Genomic DNA, 26,450 nt, shown 5'->3' with positions numbered 1-26,450 from the left:
TGCAATCATGTCACGTGTTGTACCTTGCAATCATGTCACGTCTTGTATCTTGCAATCATGTCACGTCTTGTATCTTGCCATGATGTCACGTGTTGTGTCTTGCAGCATGTCACGTGTTGTATCTTGCCATGATGTCACGTGTTGTATCTTGCCATGATGTCACGTGTTGTATCTTGCCATGATGTCACGTGTTGTATCTTGCAATCATGTCACGTGTTGTATCTTGCCATGATGGCACGTGTTGTATCTTGCTGTACCATGCTGTGTCTTGCCATGTTGCTTTGCGCAGTATCAAGTTGTATCTTACCTTGCAATAGGTTGTGGTGTCTTGCCAAAACTTGCCATGTAATGACGAAATTTGTTGGAGATCATATCTTATCTATATATGACAATTTTGTTATCTCTTCATCACGAGGATCCACAGATCGACATCTCACGAAGATCAATATGAATACATTTGTGATTGTGAAGGCTAGGTTTCTACTTGCCTCTATCGTGTTCGTCATTGCTTTCCAGTGAACTGTTGATTATTTAGTATATGCTTGTTTATTGGGATGGGCCTGTTTGGGGGTATCAAATTTACATGTTGTTATACCGTATTATAGGCGAGAGATAGGGAGAAAGTGTGGGAGGAGATTTGACAGAAAGATAGAGACGGTGAGAGAGAGGGGAGAGGGAGAGAGGGGGTGAGGGAGAGAGAGAGAGAAAGAGGAAGATGGAGAGGGATGGGAAAAGAGAAAGATTATATGGGAGAGAGGAAGGAAGAGAGACACACACAGAGAGATAGGGAGAGGTATGAATGACGCTTTGAGAGGTATGAAACAACTATTCATCTTCAAGCAAAACCTGCATATCAGTTGCCCTAATCTGGTATATTCATGAGTTTCAACTCTGGACATGTCTCTCCATCTAAGCTACTTGCCCTGAGTTTCCTAAAAACACTTCAGTTCGTCAGATTGCTGTATGCGGTTCCATACAGCGTCAATATTACGACGTGCCGTGGCAGAGTCTGGGGACCGGGTGATTGCATCAATCTGAGGTGAAGGCTTGTTTGACAAACACAACCGTAATAGACAACACAGATTTTTCATTTCGTCAGATGTAAGGTCTGTTATGAAACTTTGTCTTCCTTTGTGTGGAACATTATTAAATACGCAAGAATATAAAACCGCCTTGGCCCAAAGTTAATTCTTGCGTCAAAAGAGCAAAGTCATTTGAAAGCACTGCCGGCTAAAATAGAACTCGACACTTCGTGGTGATTTAGCTGTTGACCTTTATACTGTACATAATAAACTTTAAAGAGGCTTTTGTTTGTAAAGAATATCCTTTTTACTAACACGTAATGGCCTGGGTTGGGGGAAATGTAGCATGTATTGTTGTGATATTACCAATAACATTAAAGGAATGCTGGGTCGTAAATACAGACGGATATACAATGAAGCTATTCAAAATCCTCACTCTAAAATATGGGTCTATCAAATATGCTTGAGAAAACGTAATGGGGTAAAAATAACGTCATTGCAAGTTGAAAGAGGACACAATACACCCGTTCATTGGATATGTGAACATAATATAATTGAAATCGTTATTTATACTTTGATTGATGTGATTATCATTTCCAGCATCAGGGGGCACGGGTGGCCCAGTCGTCTAAGGCGCCGCGATTCGCTGTGCAGAGTTGCGTCCCTTGGCCGCGCCAGAAACCTATGATTATGGGTTCGAATCCCGGTTCGCCCCGATTATGTTTCTAGATTTGTCAGTGCCATACCCGTGCTCGTGGGTTTCACCGAAGTGGTAAACGTCTGACCTGCATCACTTCGGGCTTTCCTCCCACATTAAGCTGACACGCCATGATATAACTGGAAAACTGTTAAAAGCGGCGTTAAACCCAACTCACTCACTCACTCATTTCCACATCAAGTATAAGGCACAAGGTGTCCGACAGCCCCGACACATTTTACCTCATAGACTCTTGACAAGTAACTTTGGAGAGGGAGACATCACGTCGACCTTGACCTTTATTCACGACGGGTGCATTCCGCAGGACAAGACATGGCTAATCATTTCCCGAGCACCTCGTGTGATAAATGTTGTTATACAATTATTTGACAATGTTGGTTTTTAATAATTTGTTGCTTCCGTTTTGTTTCTTTTCATGTGTGTAGATGGGATATGAGTAACCGGAGGCTTCAAGGTTCTCACCCTGTGTATGTTTGTTTCACGTTTGAAGTTTTAGTTAAAAATGCGTTTATTCAGGCGCTTTTCACTATGATGTTAATTATATAAAGTATGTCGATTGAATGTACGTGGCGGTAACCTTCTAAGTTTGAAAGAAATAAGACTCGGGCATCATCTTGAGGTAAACTAGTGCGTTGAAAGAGATGCTGCACCAGATATATAGCTACTCAGACAGAAAAATACAATATTCCAAATATATTAATATATACTGAGTCAAATAAAAAACTTCACATTTTTAAAAGTAATCCCATATATGATATACAACGGACAAATGTATCAGAGAAGGTAATTTTTAATCATTAATGTCAAAGAAGGATTTTAATTAACGGTGGTAACCATAATTTGTTCCAAGCACCTACGGTATTCGGTAATAACATCAACAGTTTAAATCATAAGTCCCAAGCACGAGAATCTGATGGTCCACAAGTTCAGTAGCGTCTATGGCCACCATGTGCGTTGACAACCGCCACACAACGCCTCCGTATGGACCTGGTGATGCTTGTGAACACATGATTGGGAAGACGACGCCATTGTTGCTGCAAAATGGTGCCAAGATCTTGCAAATTCTGTGGTTGGTTCTGGAGAGTGCGCAGACTTCTGCCAAGAGCATCCCAGACGTGTTCGATGGGATTGAGGTCGGTAGACCTTGACGGCCAGTCCATGACGTTGACTCCCGCATTCTGAAGGAAATTCCTTGTCAAAATTGTTGTGTGGGGTCTGGCATTGTCGTGTTGGGAGATCAAACCTTGTACCTGGTCGCGGTAAGCAGCAGCGTTGAGGTTGTCACGGATGACAAGAAGCCTGGAACGTGCATTGCCACAGAAAGCACCCCACACCATGACACTTCCGCCTCGATATCTGTCAACTTCCTGTACACAACACTGGGCGTAACGTTCATGACGGCGCCTCCACACCCTCGCCCTACCATAGCAAATCGAAGATTAAATCGGGTGTTATCTGAAGACAATACGTGGCCATTACTGTTTAAATACACAATAAGGGCCCACAATGATAACTGGTCAAAATGTTAAAATTTTAGGATTGTGAAGTTTTTAATTTGGTTCTGTATAGATATATACATTTTTGTATTCTGCACCCACACATTACATCGATCCATTGCTTAAATGGACGTTATAACGTCATAACTTGAATTGAAGACCGCATTTGAGTGAATAGGTTCAACGCCGCTAAGAACATGTATAACGTCAGAAGTGACACATGTCTTAGACGTTTTCCACTTTTGTCAAACATTCGGACACTGTGCTGACAAGGCGAGAAACATAATCAGTACGAATCGCACGATCATAGGTTGCAGGAACGCCTGACTCGGGATTCATACGGTGAGGACAGGTGAGATGAAGTGAAATGGGATTCAACGTCGTGTTCTAGATAACTGCACTTGTAGGTCGACGTGTCTGTCTGTCTGTCCATCTGTCTATCCGTCTGTTCGTCCGTCCGCCCGTCTGTATTAGTACGGACTTATACCAGTTTAATAGTGCTAGCGAACTGAGATACCATTTGACGTGATTTGACGTGATTTGACGTGTTTTGACGTGATTTTCCCACACACACACACTCAGTGTACTGATTCGAGTTGAGCAGTCTTTGCTCTTTTCCCTTCATGCCGAGTGCCAGCAAGGCACCACCTTTTAACGTATTTTGATATGACGCGACCGGGCAGACTCTCTATCCACTACAACAATGAGGCGGTGGGATTCATGTTGTTGGGATGACCTCTCGTCGGACAGCATTTGTAAACCGGGCAAGCATGTTTCCAAACCTTTTACGTACAATTCGCGTCATGATTTCAGTTATTGGATTAATGACGAAATACACACGCTCCTGAAGCATGGCAATTTCCTGTTCCTTTGCAGTAGTTCATGTCTAATGACGTCAGAATAAAATATTTCATCGTCGTCTTTCATATTTTCGTCGGCTAACAAAAAATCTAGTTATTAATTACACGTATTTCCTCGGTATTCAGTTTATGGTTGTGTTTATACACATGGTAGTGCTGTTTTTTGTACATTTTGTTGTGATTAATAATTACTAAATATAATTTGATCATTTCCATCTACTGAATTAATAATTATGTCTACTTCTGATGAGGAGCTACCCCTAAGTATAAGTCAGTGTTCAAGGCCACACGGGGCGGTAGGGTAGCCTAGTGGTTAAAGCGTTCACTCGTAGCACCGAAGGCCGGGTTTGATTTCCACGTGGTGTCCCCATCGTGATATAACTAGTATATTACTAACGCGGCGTACAAACTCACTCTCTCTTATTGACTCCGTGTGGACATTCACCTCCTATGCGCCGACTCTGTGCGCCCAAACCAAGAACAATCAGGTTCTGACACTTCTTTTATCCAGTTAGTATTAATCTTCTCAACTAATATTTCAGCATGGAAAATTGACACAAAGTTGAGCACCAGCGTCGATACCTATTTGAAATGATGTATCTTTAAAGTTCCTCAGTTTTTGCTGCTGAGAATGTTATGATGGAAAACAAATTTCCCCCGGGATAATAAAGTACATGTACTATCTTATGTTGCCATGGCGATGTATAGCGGCAGTGACAAGCGCAATGTAGCAAGATGATACAGAAAATAAGGTTGCCTGTAGACATGACTTTTATATGCTAAGAAAGCATGCGGCATTAAAATGTGTATGTGTACAAGATGTATAACCGCCGCTATTGTTTGTCGCCTCATAGAGTAGTAATTAGGGTTGCTGTTCTTTTCAAGTGAGTGAGTGAGTGAGTATGGTTTTACGCCGCTTTTAGCAATATTCCAGCAATATCACGGCGGGCTTCACACATTGTACCCATGTAGGGAATCGAACTCGGGTCTTCGGCGTGACGAGCGAACGCTTTAACCACTAGGCTACCCTGCCGCCCCTTCCCATGATGATGATGATGATGATGGATGATGATGATGATGATAATGATGGATGGTGGTGATGATGATGATGATGCCGGGAAAGATGAAAGATGATGCTGATGATGCTGATGCTGCTGCTGATGATGATGATCATCATTATCATCAGCAGCAGCAGCATCAGCATCATCAGCATCATCTTTCATCTTTCCCGGCAGGACGTTGCTCATAATATCAATCATTGGTTTGTCTGTTCTAGACAATTTACAGATAACCATTATCTAGTTGGTGTTGTTTAAACAAACGTAGTATGTTACATCAACGACAGAGAATTAAAATCTCCGATTCAGATTCTATTGTGCGTAAAAGGCAAAGTGGCGCTGTCAATTATACGTTTGGATCAGAGATGACACCAGGTGTTTCTCGAAAAGTATGAACATGTCCTGCCCTACCGTAAGCACACACAAAAATAGTGAGTTGATATCTTATCCATATGCAGCACATTTAATACATTGCTTACACACTTCAAGCAGGCAACAACCTGGGCAACGCATCAATCAATTACCTGTTATGTATATGAATCATTTCAACTAAAATTAGGCTGGCGCCAGGACCCCTTGTTAACCGCCCCGTCTCGGATTATTGCGAGGATTAGTTTAATTGAGGATAAGTACAACATCCCCATGGCGAGGTACCTTATTCCGGCCATGTGCTGGTGGGTGAGCCACGGACGAGTCAATTACACGGGGCAGCTAAAGACCAACGTGCACATCACAAGACTTCACGGCTGTTCTACTTCAATATCACACATTTTTTATGTATTCGATTAACTTTGTCTTTGATTTTCTGCTGCAATATGGAATGGGTTCCACTTGGTAAAACTGTACTGAGTTGATGGGGATATACTGCAGCAGCATGGTTTGGGGGTAATTATTTCGAGTGGTTGAATCTATACTGCGTTGGTTTTAGCGAGAATCGAAAACATACGCCTTGTGTGATGAAGCAGAAAGAGGATTTATCCCGTGTGTAAAATAACTCGCTTAGCATTTGAAAAGATTCATGCAGGCTAAATTGTGCCTCGATATCACATACTAGAATGAGCTTGGTATATTGTGAGAAAAAATGTTTTGAATATCTGGTAGAAATTATAGACTAATTGAAAATTATGTGAATATAATAAGTGTTATCCTTTTGTCTGGGCGATACGTGCATGTTGTACTGAAAAGTCGGTTGGATAAAAGTGTTTAGCTAAATCGATAAAGCGTTGAATCAGATTATGTAGCTTTTTGTCAAACAAAGACCCAAAACGATTTACAACGAGCTTGGTCTACACAAGGTACAAACGGAAACAAGCAGTAATGGGAAAACGCGAGGCATTAAATTGAGGAAACAACGGAAATAAGCGGTCATGTAAAAGGGCGACGCATTATGGCAAGGAAAACGTGGAAATAGAGAGTACAGTGAATGTGCTACCCGTGCGCAAGTCCCAGCCAACAGTTACAACTTCCGGGGACAGTAATATGATGAGCACAGGAAAACATGTGCAGGCAATGATGTTTAAGGGTTTCACACTGAGAACAGCGGCATATTTCGAACAAAATCACTTGTCTAAGAAAGGTCTCTGTAGTGAGGTGGATATGACGGCTCCATATCTAAAGAGGTTAAAAGATGGTACTCGTTGTTACTCTGTCTGGCTCTCGGCATTAAGGGGCTAAAGAAAGGACCGGTGGGCTCGATGTCAGTATACTGTGTCTGAGTTGGGTATTCATGTTAAACTGCGGCATGGTATCTCGGGGCAAGCACTAAGAATCGGCATCAGTCCGGACTAGTACAAGCAGCCACACACAAACACACACACACACACACACACACACACACACACACACTTGCATGCGCCTCCATGCACCTCCCTTATGTAAGTGCAATAATCATGGACGTGACGTTAAACCCCATTTCACCTCACCTCACCTCACCTCACCTCACCTCACGTCACCTCACCTCAAACCACCAGAAGGTATTTTTGAATATAGGGGTCTGGTGGACTCGGAGTCACGATACTGTGTCTGAATAAGGTATCCATGTTAGGCAGCATACAGCACATACGTACACGACAATTAGCGAGAATAGGTTCACCCAATTCGCGAACACTTGCATTTTTTAATGTCGGTCGCCATTTTGTTTTGGTTTTATATTTTTTTCGCTTAGAAACTAAACACAATCCGGTAAATGTTGCGAGCTGTTTATCGTGTGTTTACTACGTAACTCTGTCTGTCTGTCTGTCTGTCTGTCTGTCTGTTAACAGAGTTAAGATGTGCACACCTCCTGATATACTACATTGATACACTACATGTATACATTCTCAGAAATTATCAATCATTCTCACATAAATACCATTACGAGTTCCGTATATTTGCGATTGACGTTTGATGATTAGGTAGTGAAATGAGGTGTACTATCGCTTTCAGGAATTTTGCATGTGCGTGTATATATTCTACTTCGTTTAGTCATTAAATTTTAATTTGATTGAAAACCTTAACAAATTATAAAAATGCGTATTAAAATTAACAACAATTCTTTCAATAAGTTTCAATAAGTTTCAATAAAATATAATTTTAATAACAAACTGGGTATACTTTCTTTTGCACTTCACTTTAGATCGGACTAATGGCGATTATAAAGCGACGGCCAAAACAAACTTTTCCTCTTTAAAAATGAAATTGCCAAAAATTAAAAACACAAGTTCAAATTGATCAATGCCAAACACATCGGTGCAGGTGGTGATAAACGTCCACGGCACGTTTTTTTGTAGAAAATGCGAAAATGTGAAAAACGTTTGGGCAGCCGAAACTACATATGCAATATGGGTATATAAATGATACGGACGGCATGTCAGAACACTCATACAGATGACAAACCACCAGAGAAATGCCACGACTGACACCCGAACAACGCGAGCGTCCCGACACGACAGTAATAGGCAAGCCCAGGATAACTACGCTCAATGAAAACCGGTACTTGCGTTCTTTTCATCTCCGTAATCGATTCCTGATATCACCCGTCATCAGCGACGAATGACTCAGGGCATATGGTTAAGTCGACAGACGATGGCCAGGCGACTCATGCCTCAAGACAGTAGGGCTCACAGACCCAATAGAGGACAGTTATTGACAGCGCAACATATTCGTCAGAGATTGAGTTGGCAGCGACGTAACTGGCAGAGAGTCGTCTTCACTGATGACAACCGGTTCTGTCTGTTCAGAGTTAATTGAAGACAGCGTGTTTATTGCCGAAGGGGATAACCAACAGCGGCATGTTTCGTCCAGGGGGTCGTGCCGTTTGGTGGAGGGGGTGATATGGTGGAGGGGGTGATATGGTGTGGGAGGAATGTGTGGGCAGGGGAGGACACCACTTGTCATGGATTTGAAATTGTCAGGAAATTTGACATGGATGACATTCTTCGTCCGATTTTCCTGCCATTTCAACAACAGCTACCACGTGGTGGCCTTTATCAGCATGGCAACGCCAGACCCCATATAATCCCCTCGTACAGAACTTCCTTGTAGCCAACAACGTCAACATGTTGCCGTGGCCTGTACGCTCCTCAGACATGTCTCCCATGGAACACCTCTGGGATGTCAGGCTCGTCGTGTTCGACAGCGCCCATATCCTCCTACCAACTCAAAAGAACTGATCCAGGCCCGCCAAGAAGAATGTGACGTCTCCCACGTGACGTCATCAGACGACTGACTTTTTCTGTGCGCCGGAGAGTTTTTGCGTTTCTTGTAGCAAGGAATGGCCATACACGCCATGAATGTGACGTGTCATTGAACTTGAGCGAATTTAGATGTGTGTGCTCTTTGCCCATTACGTTGAAAGCTTGTTTTTGCTACCCTACCTCATAATCAAGCCGGGCAACTGTCATGCCAATATCGGATGCTGTATGACAGTCATTTTAAAAGTTTAACTCGTTGAGATTTTGATCTTTTCAATACAGTTTACATCATCTTCTGGTTTATAAACAAAAGTGATTAAAAACTATGGTAAAGTTTCTTTTGGCCGTCTGGGTATATAGTTCTAGCCCCCTGAAATATCATGTCGCAGTTTAACATGGATATGTCACTCCGACACACTATACTGACTCCGAGCCGACCAGTCCTTGTTGTATCCCTTTCATGCCGAGCGCCAGACAGGGTAACAACAAGTACCATATTTTACGTCGTTTGGTTTTCTGTCCACAAGTCCAAGAAGGTGGTCAGTTTGTTGGAATCACATTTGCGTTGATAATGATCCGGGGGTTGTCAGCACGACACCAGACATGCAACACAACGGGCTTCCTCCAAAATTCAGCAGACACGCCTTGATATAAACTGAAAAAGTGTTCGAAGCGGCATGACACTCACTCACTCACTCACTCACTCACTCAATCTATACCCTAGGTAACATTGAACATATCACTAACCAAGAACTTCTTGACACGTATAAGTTGAATATGGTCCCTGACCAAGATTAACGCTAAATCACTGAGAATATATTATTTTCATAGAAACAAGCAACTACATTTATACTGAAAAGAAGCCCCAGTGAAATGGATGTTTTGGAACCTGTGGAACATCTAGACTTGCTTCATTTAGGTCCATAACATTACAGTAAGGAATGGGCAGAAGGAAAATAATGTGGTTCCGGGACTGTTAGACAGACTAGTCCCTTACCATGAAAAATATATTTTCGAAGAAAACATTTCGCAACAAGTGAGATGGAAAAACTCATATTTCCAGAGGGAAAAGCTTTCCCATTTCAGCTGAAAATGCAATTCATATATGGAGATCTTACTAATCATTCCGATTAACAATAATTGATCAATCAGTTGTGGAGTTGCGAGCTTGCAGGCGCGCGTCCCTCCTTATACAATCTCGGCAGGTCTTTTGTTAGTGTCAGTTGGAATTAGAATTAAGTGGGAATTACCTCTTTGCGAGATATCCACGAAACGCGATCATTTGCTCTCCGATATTTGCTGAAAGCTTCGTTATCAATATCACGTGACCTCCACCTCCACGTGGCGCGTGTGATACTGTCCGGTAATTTGCATATCATTACCAAGTCAAATGACAACGCAGGCGAGATTCCTCGACGTTGCGTGTGATATCGGTTACACAGCTCCTCGCTAATTTCTCAGTTTCAGAAGCATTGATGTATGCACATGTTGTTGGACTGTAGTTGGCTTTCTCATGATGTAACTATGAACCAACTTAATTAGATTAGGAATGAAACCTTGTTGCACAGATATTTCAAAGTTAGACTAAGGCGTTTGGCGCGGAAGGGGTACATAATTGCATCCCGGTGAAGATCCGGGTAAGAATAGGTGTTCAGCAACCCCCGATGGCTGATAAAGGCGACTTTGCTTGTCGTAAAAGGCGACTAACGGATCGGTTGCTCAGGCTCGCTGACTTGATTGATGCATGTCTTCGTATCCCAATTGCGTGGATCGATGCTCATAATATCAATCACTGGACTGTCTGGTCCAGATTCGATTATTTACAGACCGCCGTCATATGGCTGGAATATTGTGGAGTGCGGCGTTAAACAACAAACAAACAAACAAACAAACTGAAAATATGTGAATCTTGTACATCTCTGAGAACTTAACACATAACTGCATATTTAGCATGAGCTGTTCTCTACGGGTAGTCTACTGTATACTAGGGTGTTATGAATGAAGATGTTATCGGATAAGTCGAAATTTTTCACAGGTCTCTTTGAGTTCCACACAACAGTATGTTATTTTTTGCGATACAAATTGAGAATGAACAAAACTACTGCGAGTTCTGGGTGGGTGGGTGGGGTGTAGATGTATGGTCGTTTATACGACTATACCGTTTCAGTTTTGTGGATTGTATGTCACGCTTGCATCGTGTGGTGGTGGAACGTGATCCTGTGCATAGTGCACAGCTTGACCTCTGAGAGTTTCTAGCGTGTCGGTCCTGTCCCACACAGATGCACATGTAGCACATGTGGTGTCACCTTGGGCAAGTGGCTTTGCTCGTAATATGCCTCTGTTCACCCAGCAGTTAATGGTTACCCGGTAGAATGAGATAATGTGACTGCTAACCCTCCAGCTTCACACAGGCAGCTTGGGTTGTATACTCCCAAGGGAACTGAGAAAGAAAATCTGATCTAACACTGATCCATTGACTTATCCATTGGTAATAATGATGTTGCGCCATGACCAATCAATTGCTGAATCATCATCATCATCATCATCATCATCATCATCATCATCATCATCGCTGTCGTCGTCGTCAGCAGCATCATTATTAGCAACAGCATCATTATAATCATCATCGTCATCATCATCGCTGTCGTCATCAACAGCATCATTATCATCACCTTCATTAGTATTATTATCATCATCATCATTATTATTATTGTTATTTTATTATTACATAACCTCAATAATAAATGTGCAGGGTGTCAGTGGTTGATCAGTTTCTTTAATATAACATTGAACTTCTTACTTAGAATAGGTTTAAGTCTTAAGGCCTGCGCAATGTGCAATGACGTGGCATCAAGATCATTCCATGAAACATAGTGAATCGTGTCACATGTCATCAGCCTGGGATCTCTGCTATAATGCACAGGACACCCAACAATTGCTATTGAGAGTTCATTGGACTTGAAACGAGATACGCCCAGATAAATCCGGCGTTCAACTGTATCTTGAACCCTGAATACTAGTGATCTGCGCGGTGCGTCGTTATTAGTTTTCCCGTGGACGAGGCAGCGGCCCGTTTCCAGCAGCTGGTGTACCTGACACGCTCGCTCTTGCCCCCGCGCTTGTGCAGCATCCATAGATCAGCACCAACCACAGCATCTGTTCATGACGAGGTTCAGGACATGTGAAGTATGCAGGTGTAGGGCCTAGTTGTAAGGTTCTACAGCCCAGACAAAGAATTATTATCAAGGATGTATTGTTTGAATTATATACCCTAACGTTCATAAAATGATACAGATACAGTGAAACCTCTTTAATCCGGACAAAACAACCAAAATGACTGTCCGTATTACAATGTGTCCGGATTGATGAGTACTGAGTAATGGAATAAAGTTTATTCATATTAAGACCTCGAAACAGTGATTACTGTAAGGGTCGACCCGAGACCACATACAGATGGTCTCTGGGTCGGATTAACAGGGTTTGGTTTAACGGGATTTCCCTGTCTCTGTACAGCGAATACATTTCATGAAGTATGGCAATAAACATCCAATTTAATGTTAACACCTGAACCATTATTACCAACGGCAGATGGATGCGAGATTATACAAAGCCTCAAGGTATTTTATCAGACATCTGCATCTGCAAGGTTTGGCATTATCAAGTGTTTATAACGTATATTAAACCAAGCTAACTCCACCGTTGGCTCGTGAATGGTATCCCAGGGCTTAGGTTATCGAGTATTGCATAATACACCTCAATAAAACCACCAGGTGTCTGGCGGTGTCAGTACCACGTGTTCCAGAGGAGATATTTGCGATATGTGATCTTAGAACCCCGTAACCATAAAACAGGAATTCATCTAAATATTGGAAAAAATACCAAACTCTGTAAAGTTAGCCTTTAATACTTTCTATAATGATTCCAGTTCTATGTAGATATGATTTCATCTCATTAAATTTACTTACTACAGTACACTACGTTTATAACGAACACGCTTATGAAGAACTAACGGGGATAACGAACATACTGTTTGGTCCCGACCATTTGTCATATATATGCTGTACATATGTTTAAAACAAACTACGGTTCTGACGAACTAAAACTAGTGTCCCTTTGAGTGTGTTATAACCGTAGTGTAAAATATAAGTGCGTTTCTGTTCTGGACTAGCGTGAACCTTTAACCGTTCTGTGGCATGCGTTTCGCCTACACTGAACCAAATACTTGAGAATCACACGATTGTGTTTGCATCCTGTCTGATAGATGGGATGCTCACTTAAACATGCTTCTGAGCATCGCCGTTTCAATGAAAGTACCCCCGTTTGTGATGTTGGCTATTAATTTCGCGACCTGGGCCACTCAATTCGTCTTTTTTATGGATGCGACGTGCTTTCTTTCCTTACGTTAAGTTTTTTGAAACTCCTATAAGTGTTATGTTAAATTGCCGTCCGGCGCTAGATGTTTCTAAATGGCGATTTCATCCCACTCTAATTTTAAAAAACCAATAACAAAACATTCACAATAAGCTCCAGCATGCTAACGTCATCAATTTGGGAATAAGGACCACTAAAAGGATAGACAGAACTGATATACTCAGTGCGCAATGGTCAGAAGTTTGTCTAAGTGTGCACGCGTGTCCTTTGCTGTGGTTCGAAATTTGACCGTGTAAACTAGCTGTGAGATCCATGACTGGAGGACTTAGTGAGTTACAATTGAACGTCACATCGGCATTATTTCAGCCATACACACGAGACCCATAATTGAATACATATCATTAGGGATCCATTGGGGGAGTTGGTGGAAGGGTTAGGTGGAACCGAAGTTTGTTTCACTGTTGTTCCACATTTCCAGATAACAACTTACTTTTGGTTTATAGTCTAAGGACAATATACTTTTTTTCCAGAATTGCCCATTTTTTTTCAAAGATTACGATGAGAAGTAAACCCGAAGTGGATGTCTCCGATGGGTGAGTGAGTAAGTGAGTGAGTGAGTGAGTGAGTGAGTGGGTCTAGGATTCTGCAGGGGCCATAAAAGACTGCCATTGTGTACTTATATGGGCTGTTTCATTCGGTAATTTCAAATCGGAGCTACCCTAGCTCAGCCAAGTCATGTTGTTGTTTGTTGTTTAACGCCGCCCTTAGCAGATGTTAATAAGAATAGTACGGGAACCCGTGAAGATCCGGGGTAGAACAGGTCTTCAGCAACCCATGCTTGCCGTAAAAGGCGACCATGCTTGTCGTAAGAGGCGACTAACGGGATCGGGTGGTCAGGTTCGTTGACTTGGTTGATGCATGTCATCCTATCCCAATTGCGTGGATCGATGCTCATCAATCACTGGATTGTCTGGTCCAGACTCGATTATTTCCAGATCGCCGTATTGGAATATTGCTGAGTGCGGCGTTAAACAACAAACAAACATATACATCATTTAGACCAGCTTACGTAATATCAATGTGCATGACGTCATACCCCAAGCCCAACACATACGGAATAGATAACTGATATTCTATCTTTTCTAAATATGTAACAGCATCTTAATAAATACCGCGATTTGGAGGAATACACCTGCGTACGTATTTAGAAGAGAATGCCTCAATTTAGAAGACATTTTGTTCGTATATACTGAAAAAAAGGCAGAACTTGTGTTATCTGAAACGATTCATCCAGTGATGTACAGAACCCAAGCTTCTATGAAATACCTACCATTACTAGTCTGGTTGCATGGGAAGAGATCTGATAATCTGTACAAATATCACCAACAAACACCAAACCGCTATCCACACCGGCACCCGCATTAGTTTTGTTCATTCTCAATTTGTATCGCAAAAAATAACATACTGTTGTGTGGAACTCAAAGAGATATGTGAAAAAGTTCGACTTATCCTTGTGTTCGACATATCCGATAACATAGTCATTCATAACACCCTAGTATACAGTAGACTACCCGTAGAGAACAGCTGATGTTCAATATGCAGTTATGTGTTAAGTTCTCAGAGATGTACAAGATTCAGATATTTTCAATTTGTTTGTTTGTTTGTTTGTTTGTTTGTTGTTTAACGCCGCACTGGGCGTACAAGAAAAGATAGGAGCGAAACTTATATGAATGGATCACTTAAAATCAGGTGACTTCAGGTGTACGCGAAAAGGGTAGCGTGTCCTGGCGTACCAGTAGCACTTGCCACTCACTTCTCATTAAAAAACTAAGTGCCCGTTTGATGCCTAATTCCGTACCCAGCAATACTCCTGCTGCGAGTTAAATGTGTCAAAAGGCTTTTAAGGCTGATTGTACAAGAAGAATTTTGTTCATATTTGTACTTGAGAAAGTCTTTGACCCAATTTGATTATTATAGAGGATGCAGTTAAAGCCGATTCAAAAACATGATAAAAAACACATCCTAGGTGACTGACATGCTCATAGTTTGAACAATCGTTATTGCCAGATGTATCAATCTTGGTACTTGATCATGTCAGAAGTCTGGCTAGTGTAAGAAAGTAGAAAAAGCTTTTTGCCAGCCATCTGAACACGTCTGATGATGTTCATACGTGGGTTTCAAAGTTTACTTTAATTGGGCCAAGAGGCCGTTATTCCTCTTCCTTCTTTGGTAATGCAAGGATTTGGCTTGGAGAGTCGACATCCGTGTTAACGGGACGACACAATACAAACATTTGTACATTGTCCAGGCCACGGTATTTTCTAAACATCAATGTGAATTCGAACCTCTTTCTTCCGAACGCCGTCGTACTAAATGATGTTTCAGTAACATGTATATCGCTTCAATGTGAATAAATTACCCGACCAAAAAGGATAAAGTTTGATATGATATAAATTTAATGTACAGCAAGGAAACGCGGATCGTGGGTTCGAATTCAAAACTTCATCCGGTAAGTATGTCAGCAGCATCTTAGTGAACATCACTTACCCCATAAAAGGTTGACACGTCTTGATATACTGAAACGTACACTTGAAAATGGGATTCGACAAACTATTACAAACTTAAATTACAAACGGTATCAAAACTTTACTAGGCTGAACAATGAACTTCTAAAACATAGCAATGATACCCGTATCAAATACATCACCATCGACTAACCATGTCTTGTAAATTTGTTACGTGTTTATTTTGTTTGTTTGTTGTTTAACGCCAAACAAACAAACAAACAAAAAATGTAACAAATGTACAAGACTTTTGGGTTTCATAGCTGTAGTTACATGTTAAACCCCCATCAAACATGGGTATAAATATTTTTTTTTAAAGGGGCCTTACACCCAACTCACTGTCACCACCATACTCCTACTCGTGGTTTTCACGCCTACACATGGTAAGCCACTCAAAGCCTCGCGTAAAACCATACTCACTCACTCCCCCATAAAGGTCACACATCATTATATAATTAATATACTGTTCCACGAAGCATTAAATCAAACGTTAAAAAAACTCAACAGTGAATGAGTGAGGGAGTTTGACGCCGCTTTTAACACTCTGTATATATCACGACGTGTCAGCTTGATGTAGGAGAAAAGCCTCAGATGTTTACCACTCTTGTGAAACCCACGAGCACGGGTATTCAGCAGACAAACCAAGAAACATAATCAAGGCGAGCCCGGATTCAAACCCACGAGCATAGGTTCCGGTACGTCTTAGGAACGCAACTCTGCACAGCGAATTTCAATACCTTTGATGACTTGGCCATAGAAACTTAACACTATAATATTAGGAGTTCTCGGGGAATTATTGAATATTTTATCCATTACATTTTTAAGTGGTCATTCTATGGCCTTGACCTTTTGCATTCCACAATTGATCCATAACGCATTAGCTATTTGGGGATATAAAACATATTTTATGAAGCAAACAACAATCATATTGTTCTGGAGGGGAACATCAACAAGTGGTGAATCTCTTTTTTTTAAACTTGGTTTACGTTCCGCCGACTCAAAATAATTGAAACATGAAAAAATATAAAATGAAAAATATTGGGCTTTTTTGTTCCGTCGACCAGAAATGTCAAAGGAAAGAAATGTTGATATCAAAATAAACAAATTATATAAAATACTATAATTAAAACCTGTTGAAAATGTATGTGAAAAGCAACGAATTAAGACGAAACGCGAGAGTATAAATATGTATTTTAATTTGTTTTTTAAACTGTTTCAACCTTCAGACCTGACTGTTTGGGCATGATACTCGTAACATAAAGTCTGGCCCCACATACTTTCATCCCCAGCAGGGTGCCTCACATTTAATCCACTAGTATTTGCCGGCACATACAGGACACATTAAATTCAGATCGTGCTGTGCACTGCCACATATAGATATCTACATAAATACCTAACATACATAAACATATGCATACCCAAACCATAACATCCTGTTTGGAAATACTGTTCTGTATAGTCCAACACGATGACATTAAAAAAGACACACCAGTTTCCAATGCGTATTCACATCTGCAGTCAAAATGAATAATTATTATTCAATAATGCCAATGTGTGTTGTTCAAACAAACCAAAGCGTTAATGTTTAAATCAATAAATCTCCACATTTGGAAACGTGTTTTATTTAGAAGTACAGCGAGCAAAATTATTCACACGCGGAACTTGCATATCGTGTATATTGATTATGTTCACTTGATTATCCCGTGATTTAATAACGCACCTGTCAAATTGTCAAATGCATATGACATGGTTACAATAACAACTACAGAAGCTCAGCTCACGTAAAAGCATGTCTTTCACTTATAGACCTTTCACCAAATTCTTCCAGGTGAACGTTGCAGTTAAAAAACAATGATGAAATGAAAGAGACACAAATACCTTATGCCTCAACACAAATACCATAACCATTTTAATATTCGACCTAAATTGGGACGAATAACCAATACATCGATCGACACAACTCGCAACGTATGTATACGTGTTAGTGAAACACGCCTGTTAGTTCATTTATTGACACAACTATGTTTGCAGGAGGGCGTGGAAGATGTAAAGTGTGCGGCGATGTACCATTGTATTCCTACGCGGTACTGCGTGACTAACAACTGCTCCACCATATGGTCAAAGGGATCAGGCAGATGCGATTGAAGTAATGCAGAAGGAGAGATCTCGACCCTAACATGATCCCTGCGCCAGAGGCCGATTGAAACACAACGTCAACAGGGCGAGGCTGATAATCTCTAGGCTTGTATATGAAGCTGGCTCAATAAAGGATGCTTCGCTACGGTTCGTTAAAAGTAACTTCTCAATGGGTTTGGACTTGTTCATCCGAGATCGCCGTTTGAGGGGAGTTGTGTATCAACAGTCGCGAGGAAAGTACCCTCAGACAGAGTTTGTGCGTTTCAGGAGTCGTGAAGTTTCGACGAGCGTTACTTTTGATTTGCCTGTGATGGCTTTTGACGATCGGATCATTGGAGAATGCCTCTTGGTTTGACGAGCTATTGATTCCCTCTTCTACAGTGTTGTGATGCACCGTGTCTACACACTCGACACATAGGAAACTATTTGACAATCTGATTTGTTTCTAAAGTGGGAAATACAGCCTACTTATAGGACTGGCAAATGTTTGTGAAGTTTGATAAACCCCGAAACACAATCAAGACGAGATCTGGTGTGTCCAGATTGTTCCAGTGAAGTTTTCTGGACTGCTGTCGGCGACCTCAACATTACCTACATAGTGAGGATTCTAAAGAACACGGAGACAATGCGGATCATCAAAAGTAGAGAATGTGCCGGACAAATAATTGTTTGAGGAAAATATTTGCATCCTCGGATGATACACGTGTGTTGACCATTATCAATTCTAAATATCACACTGTCTGATATATGCTGGAAGCGATAGCAAATAGCAGTCCTCGTTTCGTAAATAAGGATCAGTGAAACTAATTCTCAGAAGACGCCTGGAAGTATTTTTCAGTGAATATATTTTGGATCCTTGATCTTTCCCTAATAGGATTAATATCCCTTATTTTACTCTGGTTGTTTGTTTTACCTGTGATTGAAATCTGGACATTTTCCAATATTCCTTGTCGTCTGCTCAGCCGTCTGTTCACTGCGTGATGTAATTGATGATGTCCTTGTGTGCACTGCGCAGCCATACATCATGGACTACTGGTCGGTTTGGTGGAAGATTTTAGCCGTCTGCTGCTCAGGTAAGAACAGTTAATTACTACCTTTGTGTGTTAATGGTTTCTTGAAGACAAACTGTAAAATGGCCATTCGTACGGAAATCAGTTGTCGCTGTTGTATTGATGAACGTCAATGCCAGTTTGATCACTGGTCACTACTGGATGGGGGATCATTTTAGATTTATTCACATCAATTGATTTCAAATCAACGTTAATGAAATGATCTCATTTGTCATTTTACGTTTTCTTCCAACTAGTTTTAATCATTTAAAAGCGAAAGCAAAGGGTAGCATGTATTTAAACGTGTTTGTGCGGATTTGGTATCAGTGGAGTGAGTGAGCCTCTATGCGGTGTATCAATATATATCACGGGAAATATCTAGCCAAGTAGGCTTATGATTAATTACCGCTCCCACATGGCTAAGTAGTTATTGGCCGCTACATACATATAGTCACGAAACGCACGTGTAGCGTTAGAACAAGGCGTTGAAGTAGCAGCATTCATTACATACTTGAAATTATGCATAGACAGATCTGTCGGGGGGGGGGGGGGGGGGCTGGGGGGGGGTGGTCAGAGAGAGGATCATGATATTCGGACCCCTCACTTTCAAAATTGCTGGTTCCGCACTTTATAAACGCCCGTTTTGTTCGAAGCACAGGTGTGCTCATGATAATGAGAAACATGCATATTGATATTTTAAAAAATCTTCGGGGGTGTTTTTGTCATTTTAATGTTTCATATTAGTTTGTGTGGGTGCGTTTGATAACTGTTTATCGTGACCACCTGGTTTCCTTATAAAAGTCGGATATTGTTGATAGATTTGTCTTTTCCTCTTTTGTTGCAAGTTTTACCTGCCATGAAAAAAACCCTAATGTATTCATACAGCTGTAACACTGACTAACGCAATATCTGCGAATGATTTCAGATGTAGCTCACCTTATCAGGTGTATTGGAAATTGACGATCACTGGGTGGCTAGGTACACTACTTGTGATGTAACATAAAGTTGTATTGTTGTATTGGACTTTTAATACGACAGTCATATTCCTTAGGGGCGACAGGTAGCCAAGTGGTTAAAGCGTTTGCCTGTCATGCCAAATACATGGATTCGATTCCCCACATGGGTGCCAATCTTTGGTGTCTGTGGTATTGCTGGAATACTGTCAAAGCGGCGTAAAACCATACTCAGTCAACCAGGTAGATCACGCAATCTAGTTCCTGTTAGTGGTTTTTTCAGTATGTCTATTTGAGGAATACATGAAGTATACTCTTAAGAATGGCGCCCGAGTCAGCGGGCATCTCACTATCAGCTACTTGAAAGAAATGGGTCTGTATAATAAATTTTAAATATCATTTGAATAATTAAATGCTAGTTTTTAAAATTTGATGTGATGCGATTATCAACTGACATTATTAAAGGCTCTGCCCATGAGGTGAAAGTATTGTAAAATTATTGCTCCCCTGTGTGACACGTAATCCTATTATAGTCGATGCAACCATCATCAACCAGTGTTTTGAAGCCAGCTCATTGCTGAGTGTTTTTTAATATTGGCTAGTATTGTGCGCAACCACCAGCAGCTAAAGTGATGACGTAAATCCTGCTCGGGTATCATGCAGGAAGCCGAAGTACTGTAAGTCCTCATGATCCCCAGCCAGGTGGCCTAGCTTTGGTTGCTGGTGGCCTGTAGCCCATGTTTTAAAACTGTATACATCATATTGTTATGCTCAAATATGTTTCATAAATTGTTTTTAAATATAGTATGCTCAAATATGTTCCATAAATTGTTTTTAAATATAACTTTGCATGAATGACTCAATTGTGAATATATTAACTTGGTCTCGTCGCTATATGGCTGAAATAATGCCGATGCGACGTTAAGTTTTAACTCACTCACTCACTCACTCACTCACTTAAGAACGGCGATGAAGTGGTGACAGATAAACACCTGGGCCCCAGCCCCTCCCCTTAGCACCGAAGCGATCGTAACTCTCATACTCCAGCATTGACTTACGATAGTGGTAGTGCTATGATCGCCCTGTGGAAATGGGACCCTGGGAGTTCATAGCGATCGTAGAGCTGAGCAACTCGCATACATACATTTACGATTGTCTCAGATGTTTTGTGGAACAGGGTCTTGTTTCGAAACCCCCAGATAGTTACAAGGTGTGTACATCCTGATCGCCCACGGCCGGATATTCGAACCAGGGACCCGTTCCACAAAGCGATCTTAGCGCTACGACTGTCGTAAGCCTATGTTAAAGTATGGGACTTACGATCATCTTAACGTTAAGATCGCTTTTTGGAACAGGGCCCAGACAAATAATGTCTTTGCAGGTAACACTACTTAACGACATACAGTTTGTTTCTCTGAAAGCAAAAATGTTTTACCAACATTTGTAGGACATCCAGTTTATATCTTTTCAGTTGTAAAACCTAAGGCAAATTATAAGACCAGTATTTTCTGGAACAAAGAAGTGGTTTTCTTTCAGGGTTTTATTTCAGGTAGGAGTTGGAAGTAAAGCATAAGGAATGTCGCATGTACCTGTATATACACCTTGAAAAAGATTACATGCCGCTTACTTTATAGCTTCATATAATAAAGCTATTTGTTAATCGATATTCTGTATAAATTTTCAGTCGACTATATAGCTCAATATGAAATAGCCATTTGTTTATAGATATTCTGTATTAATTTTCAGTCGAAACCTTTTTTAGCAAGTGACCTGAATTACAGAAGGTGGGGTGAGGTGAAATGGGGTTCAACGTCGCGTCCAAGATTATTGCACTTACATAGCGACCTGCATGCGCGTGTGTGTGTGGCTGCTTATACTAGTCCGTACTGATGCCGATTTATAGTGCTAGCACAGTGAATACCCCACTCAGACACAGTATACTGACTAAGAGCCGACCAGTCCTTGCTTAGCACCTTAATGTCGAGCGCCAGACAGGGTAACAACAAGTACCATCTTTTGGCATGACGCGGCCGGGTATCGAGCCCCGTACCTTCCGCTCTCCGGGCGGACGCTATACCACTAGACCGAGGGGGCGTCCTTGAAATACAGAAGCACGGTTTTCTTATGACATGTGTTTAACTGGCCCATGGTTATAGTGATACGTTTTTGACTACCTTCCACGCGTGAAGATCCGGGGTCTTCAGCAACCCGTGCTTGTCGTTAGAGGCGACTATGCTTCTCGTTAGAGGCGACTAACGGGGTCGGGAGGTCAGGCTCGCTGACTTGGGTCATCCATGTCATCGTTACCACTTGTATGAAATGATGCTCACACTCACTGGACTGTCTGGTCCAGACTAGATTATTTACAGACCGCCATCACTTACCTGGAATATTGCCGAGTGTGGCGTTAAAGAAAAAACAACTTTAATTGCTCCCTCTGTGTCAGCACAACTCAGTACCCGTGACCATTTGGAAAACATATAGTGTTCTTGTCCTTACCTTTCAGCCCGTGAAGGCTCATGAGATCCCACAGAACATGTAATTAACTTGTGACCAAAATATGACAGCACCGGGACTCCTTGACGATGACGAGGATCAGATGTATGACAATGAAAAAATATATATGACAGTTATCTGAAAAATGACGGACAACCAGCGTTTGTTTGCTTCTCATGCGCTGGGTTTGGACTCGAGACACTCCAGTTGTGAGAGATGACATGTTGACATGTGTCACTGTTACTTGCCAAGACTCCACGATGACATTTCCTTCCGAATATTGATGTAGCAACTCGAATTCTAGTATAATATTCCTCTCTGTATATTTTGTGTGTCCTTAAATTCATCGTATTCTTCATGTGTGCTTATAGAAACACTAATTAACTTAAGCATAGATCTATATTTAGGTTTCAAATGAGATATTGCAGGAAATCATTGAGATTAGAATAGCTCATATTTCACATCTGAGAGTAAAAGTCATCTTAACCTTTGCTGTTAATTTCCATTAGGTGTAACCATTTCCTTACAAGAGGAGGGGCACGGGTGGCCCAGTCGTCTAAGGCGCCGCGATTCGCTGTGCAGAGTTGCGTCCCTTTGGCATGCCAGAAACCTATGATTGTGGGTTCGAATCCCGATTCGCCCCGATTATGTTTCTAGGTTTGTCAGCACCATACCCATGCTCGTGGGTTTCACCGAAGTGGTAAACGTCTGAGACCTGCATCACTTCGGGCTTTCCTCCCATATTAAGCTGACACGCCGCGATATAACTGGAATACTGTTAAAAGCGGCGTTAAACCAAACTCACTCACCTACTCATTTCCACATGAGGCCCGGTATTATGTATTGCTCGTGACATTGACTGGTAAATGTTTTCTTAAGGTAAGATATACTTGTATATTATTCCAATGGATATGTGTCTTGCAACATAATAATCTCAGATGCGAAATAAGAGAAGGTGAGGTGAAATGGGGTTTAACGTCGCGTCCAAGATTATTGCACTAAAATAGCGACGTGCATGCACGTGTGTGTGTGGCTGCTTGTACTAGTCCGGACTGATGCCGATTTATAGTGCTAGCTCACAGAGATACCATGCCGCAGTTTAACATGAATACCCCACACAGACACAGTATACTGACTCCGAGCCGACCAGACCTTGCTTTAACCCCTTAATGCCGAGCGCCAGACAGGGTAACAACAAGTACCATCTTTTAACGTCTTTTGGTTTGACGCGGCCGGGGATCGAAGCCCGGACCATTCGCTCTCCGGGCGGACGCTCTACTACTAGACCACAGAGGCGTATGATAGTGTTTGTTTTGTTAAAGAAACCCTGGTAAAATAATTATTCGTCAAATTTCACCCCAAAAAACAAAACGTTCATTGGACATGCTGGATGTTTTAAAAAAAGAGGGGCGGTCGGGTAGCCTAGTGGTTTAAGCGTTCGCTCGTCACGCCGAAGACCCGGGTTCGATTCCCGACATGGGTACAATGTGTGAAGCCCATTTCTGTTGCCCCCCCCGCCGTGATATTTGCTAGAATATTGCTAAAAGCGGCGTAAAATCATACTCACTCACTTTAAAAAAAGAATGTGTTTCGAGTAAACATATTATTTGTCTCCTTTCAGAGGAAAACATTTGTAAGTCCTGAAGCGCTGGATGAAAAATATTCAGCCTCAAACAGAAATCTCTCCCTCCCCCCAACCAGCCAAGCCCCTCCCCTATAATATCACATGGTCGGTCCCTCAAAGGGGTTCGAGCAAACAAGGGATCAGTCACTTAGTTACAGATTCAGCTTATCTGCCGATCGCATGCCAACATCGGAATTCAATTAAAATCCTCTTTCAATTAACTTTTTTCTTTTTTGTCATTTTAATGCAGGGGAATAATGCCACATGCACATGCTATTCCTCAACACTCTGGTCCTGTTCGTCAACACCCTAGGTCTGTATCACTGTTATCGGCTGTGACAATCTAAATAATGTGCGACCTTATATGAGATCGTTACTAATCAATGAAGATGTGTAATAAATAAGTTAGTGTAATGCACAAACATAGAAACTCTTCACCTAGTTAGAGTGAATAATTTAAGTCATCGTAGCTATGCAATCACAGTTCCTACATGAACAACGCTGAAACGTCATATTACGTTGTTTTATGCATAAATCATACCGAAAAAAAAGTTTTTCACTTTTTCTCCCTTCTTCGAAAATCTTGTGCAAGTCTTACATTTCACAAATAACCTCCTAATGACAAAGTATAGAGTGGCAGTCTTTCCAGAGAGATGATGATAATAATATGACGCATTAACGTCATTTTTTATGAGAATCCGCGTCCATCTTTCACATGTGACGTGGGATATCAAAACCATCGATGATATGCATACAATGATGTCATATGATATCGTAAATACAGTAAACTACGTTTATAACGAACACGCTTAAAAAGAACTGACGGATATAACGAACTATTTTTTTGGTCCTGTCCATTTGCTGTGTATATTCCGTGCATTTGCTGATAACGAACTACGGTTATAACGAATTAAAATTAGTGGTCCCTTTGAGTTCGTTATAACCGTAGTTTACTGTATATAACGTCAACGCAAGAGAATTGAAATACAAGTCTCGATTATCGGACGAAACAGATTCCATTGGGCGTAAAACGTGAAATAGTGGTGACAAATGTATGAATGGATGACAGACTAGCAGTGACGACAAAAGGGTAAGCGTGTCCTGCCCTACCGGAAGCATCCACCACTCACAATTTGCAGTTTTCAAAAACACGTTGGACTGAAGCCTCGGTAACCATCGAACATCCTCGAGTTATCCGTTGTTCCAGATAGCAGAGTGCTGATGCTAGACAGTGGTGTCATTAGTGATTCTTGTAGGACCTTAGAGTTAAATGTTCTTGTGCCATATTTCGAGTTAATGGCCGAGTTCAAGCGTTCAAGGCATCAGTGATTTAGTGTCCATATTCCATTCTAGAAACTTTAGATTCAGTTAGTCTTCCCCAAATCATGTCCGAATTTGAATTCAATCCAAATCGCTTTTCAATCAACTTTTCTTCCTTTTTTAATGTTGGAGAATATTGTAGAATTATATTTTTCAACAAGTATGTAAGCTTGATATCTGATGTCTAATTATATTTTCTTTTCCCTTTTTTAATGTTGGAGAATATCGTAGAATTATATTTTTCAACAAGTATGTAAGGATAATATGAAATAAACATTATATTGTTCTTTATGCGGTTATTCGTTCAAATATGTCTTATGATACCACCCAAAAAATGTTTAATGGCTTGAAAAACTATTATTTCATATTTGTTTTATATGTTCAATGTTTTTCAATGCCTTAATTCCATACGTGGTGTTTTTAGCATGGGACGACAATATGACACATTAGCTAGATACATTAGATTAGATTTTTTAAGAGGTAGTAGTATCTCCGTTACTCCGGGACACTGCTAGTAATGTATGCAACCCTACCCTGAGGTGCTGCTAGATATGTATGTTGGGTTTCGCTGATGCTAGATCAACATGTTCCGTTGCCTCTAGGAACTGCTGTATTAGTATGCTACGTTACTCTTAGACACAGACATTTATGTATGTTGCGCTACTTTTGAGGCACTGCTAGATATGTATGTTACTTTACTCTGAGGCACTGCTACATATATATTGTGACACTCCGAGGTACTACTAGAAATGTATGTTGTGACACTCCGAGGCACTGCTACATATATGTTGTGACCCTCCGAGGCACTGCTACATATATGTTGTGACACTCCGAGGCACTGCTAAATATGTATGTTGTGACACTCCGAGGCACTGCTACATATATGTTGTGACACTCCGAGGCACTGCTAAAAATGTATGCGCGATACTCAGGCATTGCTCGATTAGCATGCTACGTTTCTCTCAGGCACTGCTAGATAAAACCCTGAGGCATTCCTCGATTTGTATGCTGCGATACTCCAAGGCCAGGCCAGTTATTTAAGCTGCGATACTCCGAGGCACTGATAGATGTGTATGTTGCTTTACTCCGAGGCACTGATAGATGTGTATGCT

At 41.3% G+C, this 26,450-nt stretch overlaps 1 protein-coding gene across 2 annotated transcripts in view; it reads left to right on the top strand.

Moving 5' to 3' along the window:
- Positions 1 to 17,802: 17,802 nt before the first annotated feature.
- LOC139464430 (neuronal acetylcholine receptor subunit alpha-10-like) overlaps positions 17,803 to 26,450 on the top strand; it is a 110,137-nt gene continuing 101,489 nt past the window's right edge. For both annotated transcript variants that reach the window (XM_071245964.1, XM_071245963.1), the window contains exon 1: positions 17,803 to 18,969. In XM_071245964.1, coding sequence (XP_071102065.1) covers positions 18,921 to 18,969 — 49 coding nt within the window. In that variant the 5' untranslated portion in view covers positions 17,803 to 18,920. The remainder of the gene's footprint in view (positions 18,970 to 26,450) is intronic.

The sequence above is a fragment of the Haliotis cracherodii genome, unplaced genomic scaffold, assembly GCF_022045235.1.
Source record: "Haliotis cracherodii isolate W230 unplaced genomic scaffold, xgHalCrac1.p SCAF_17, whole genome shotgun sequence".
Taxonomy (NCBI): Eukaryota; Metazoa; Mollusca; class Gastropoda; order Lepetellida; family Haliotidae; genus Haliotis; species Haliotis cracherodii.
Note: the sequence above shows the minus strand (reverse complement) of the source record. Positions and strands in the feature narration are given on the sequence as shown.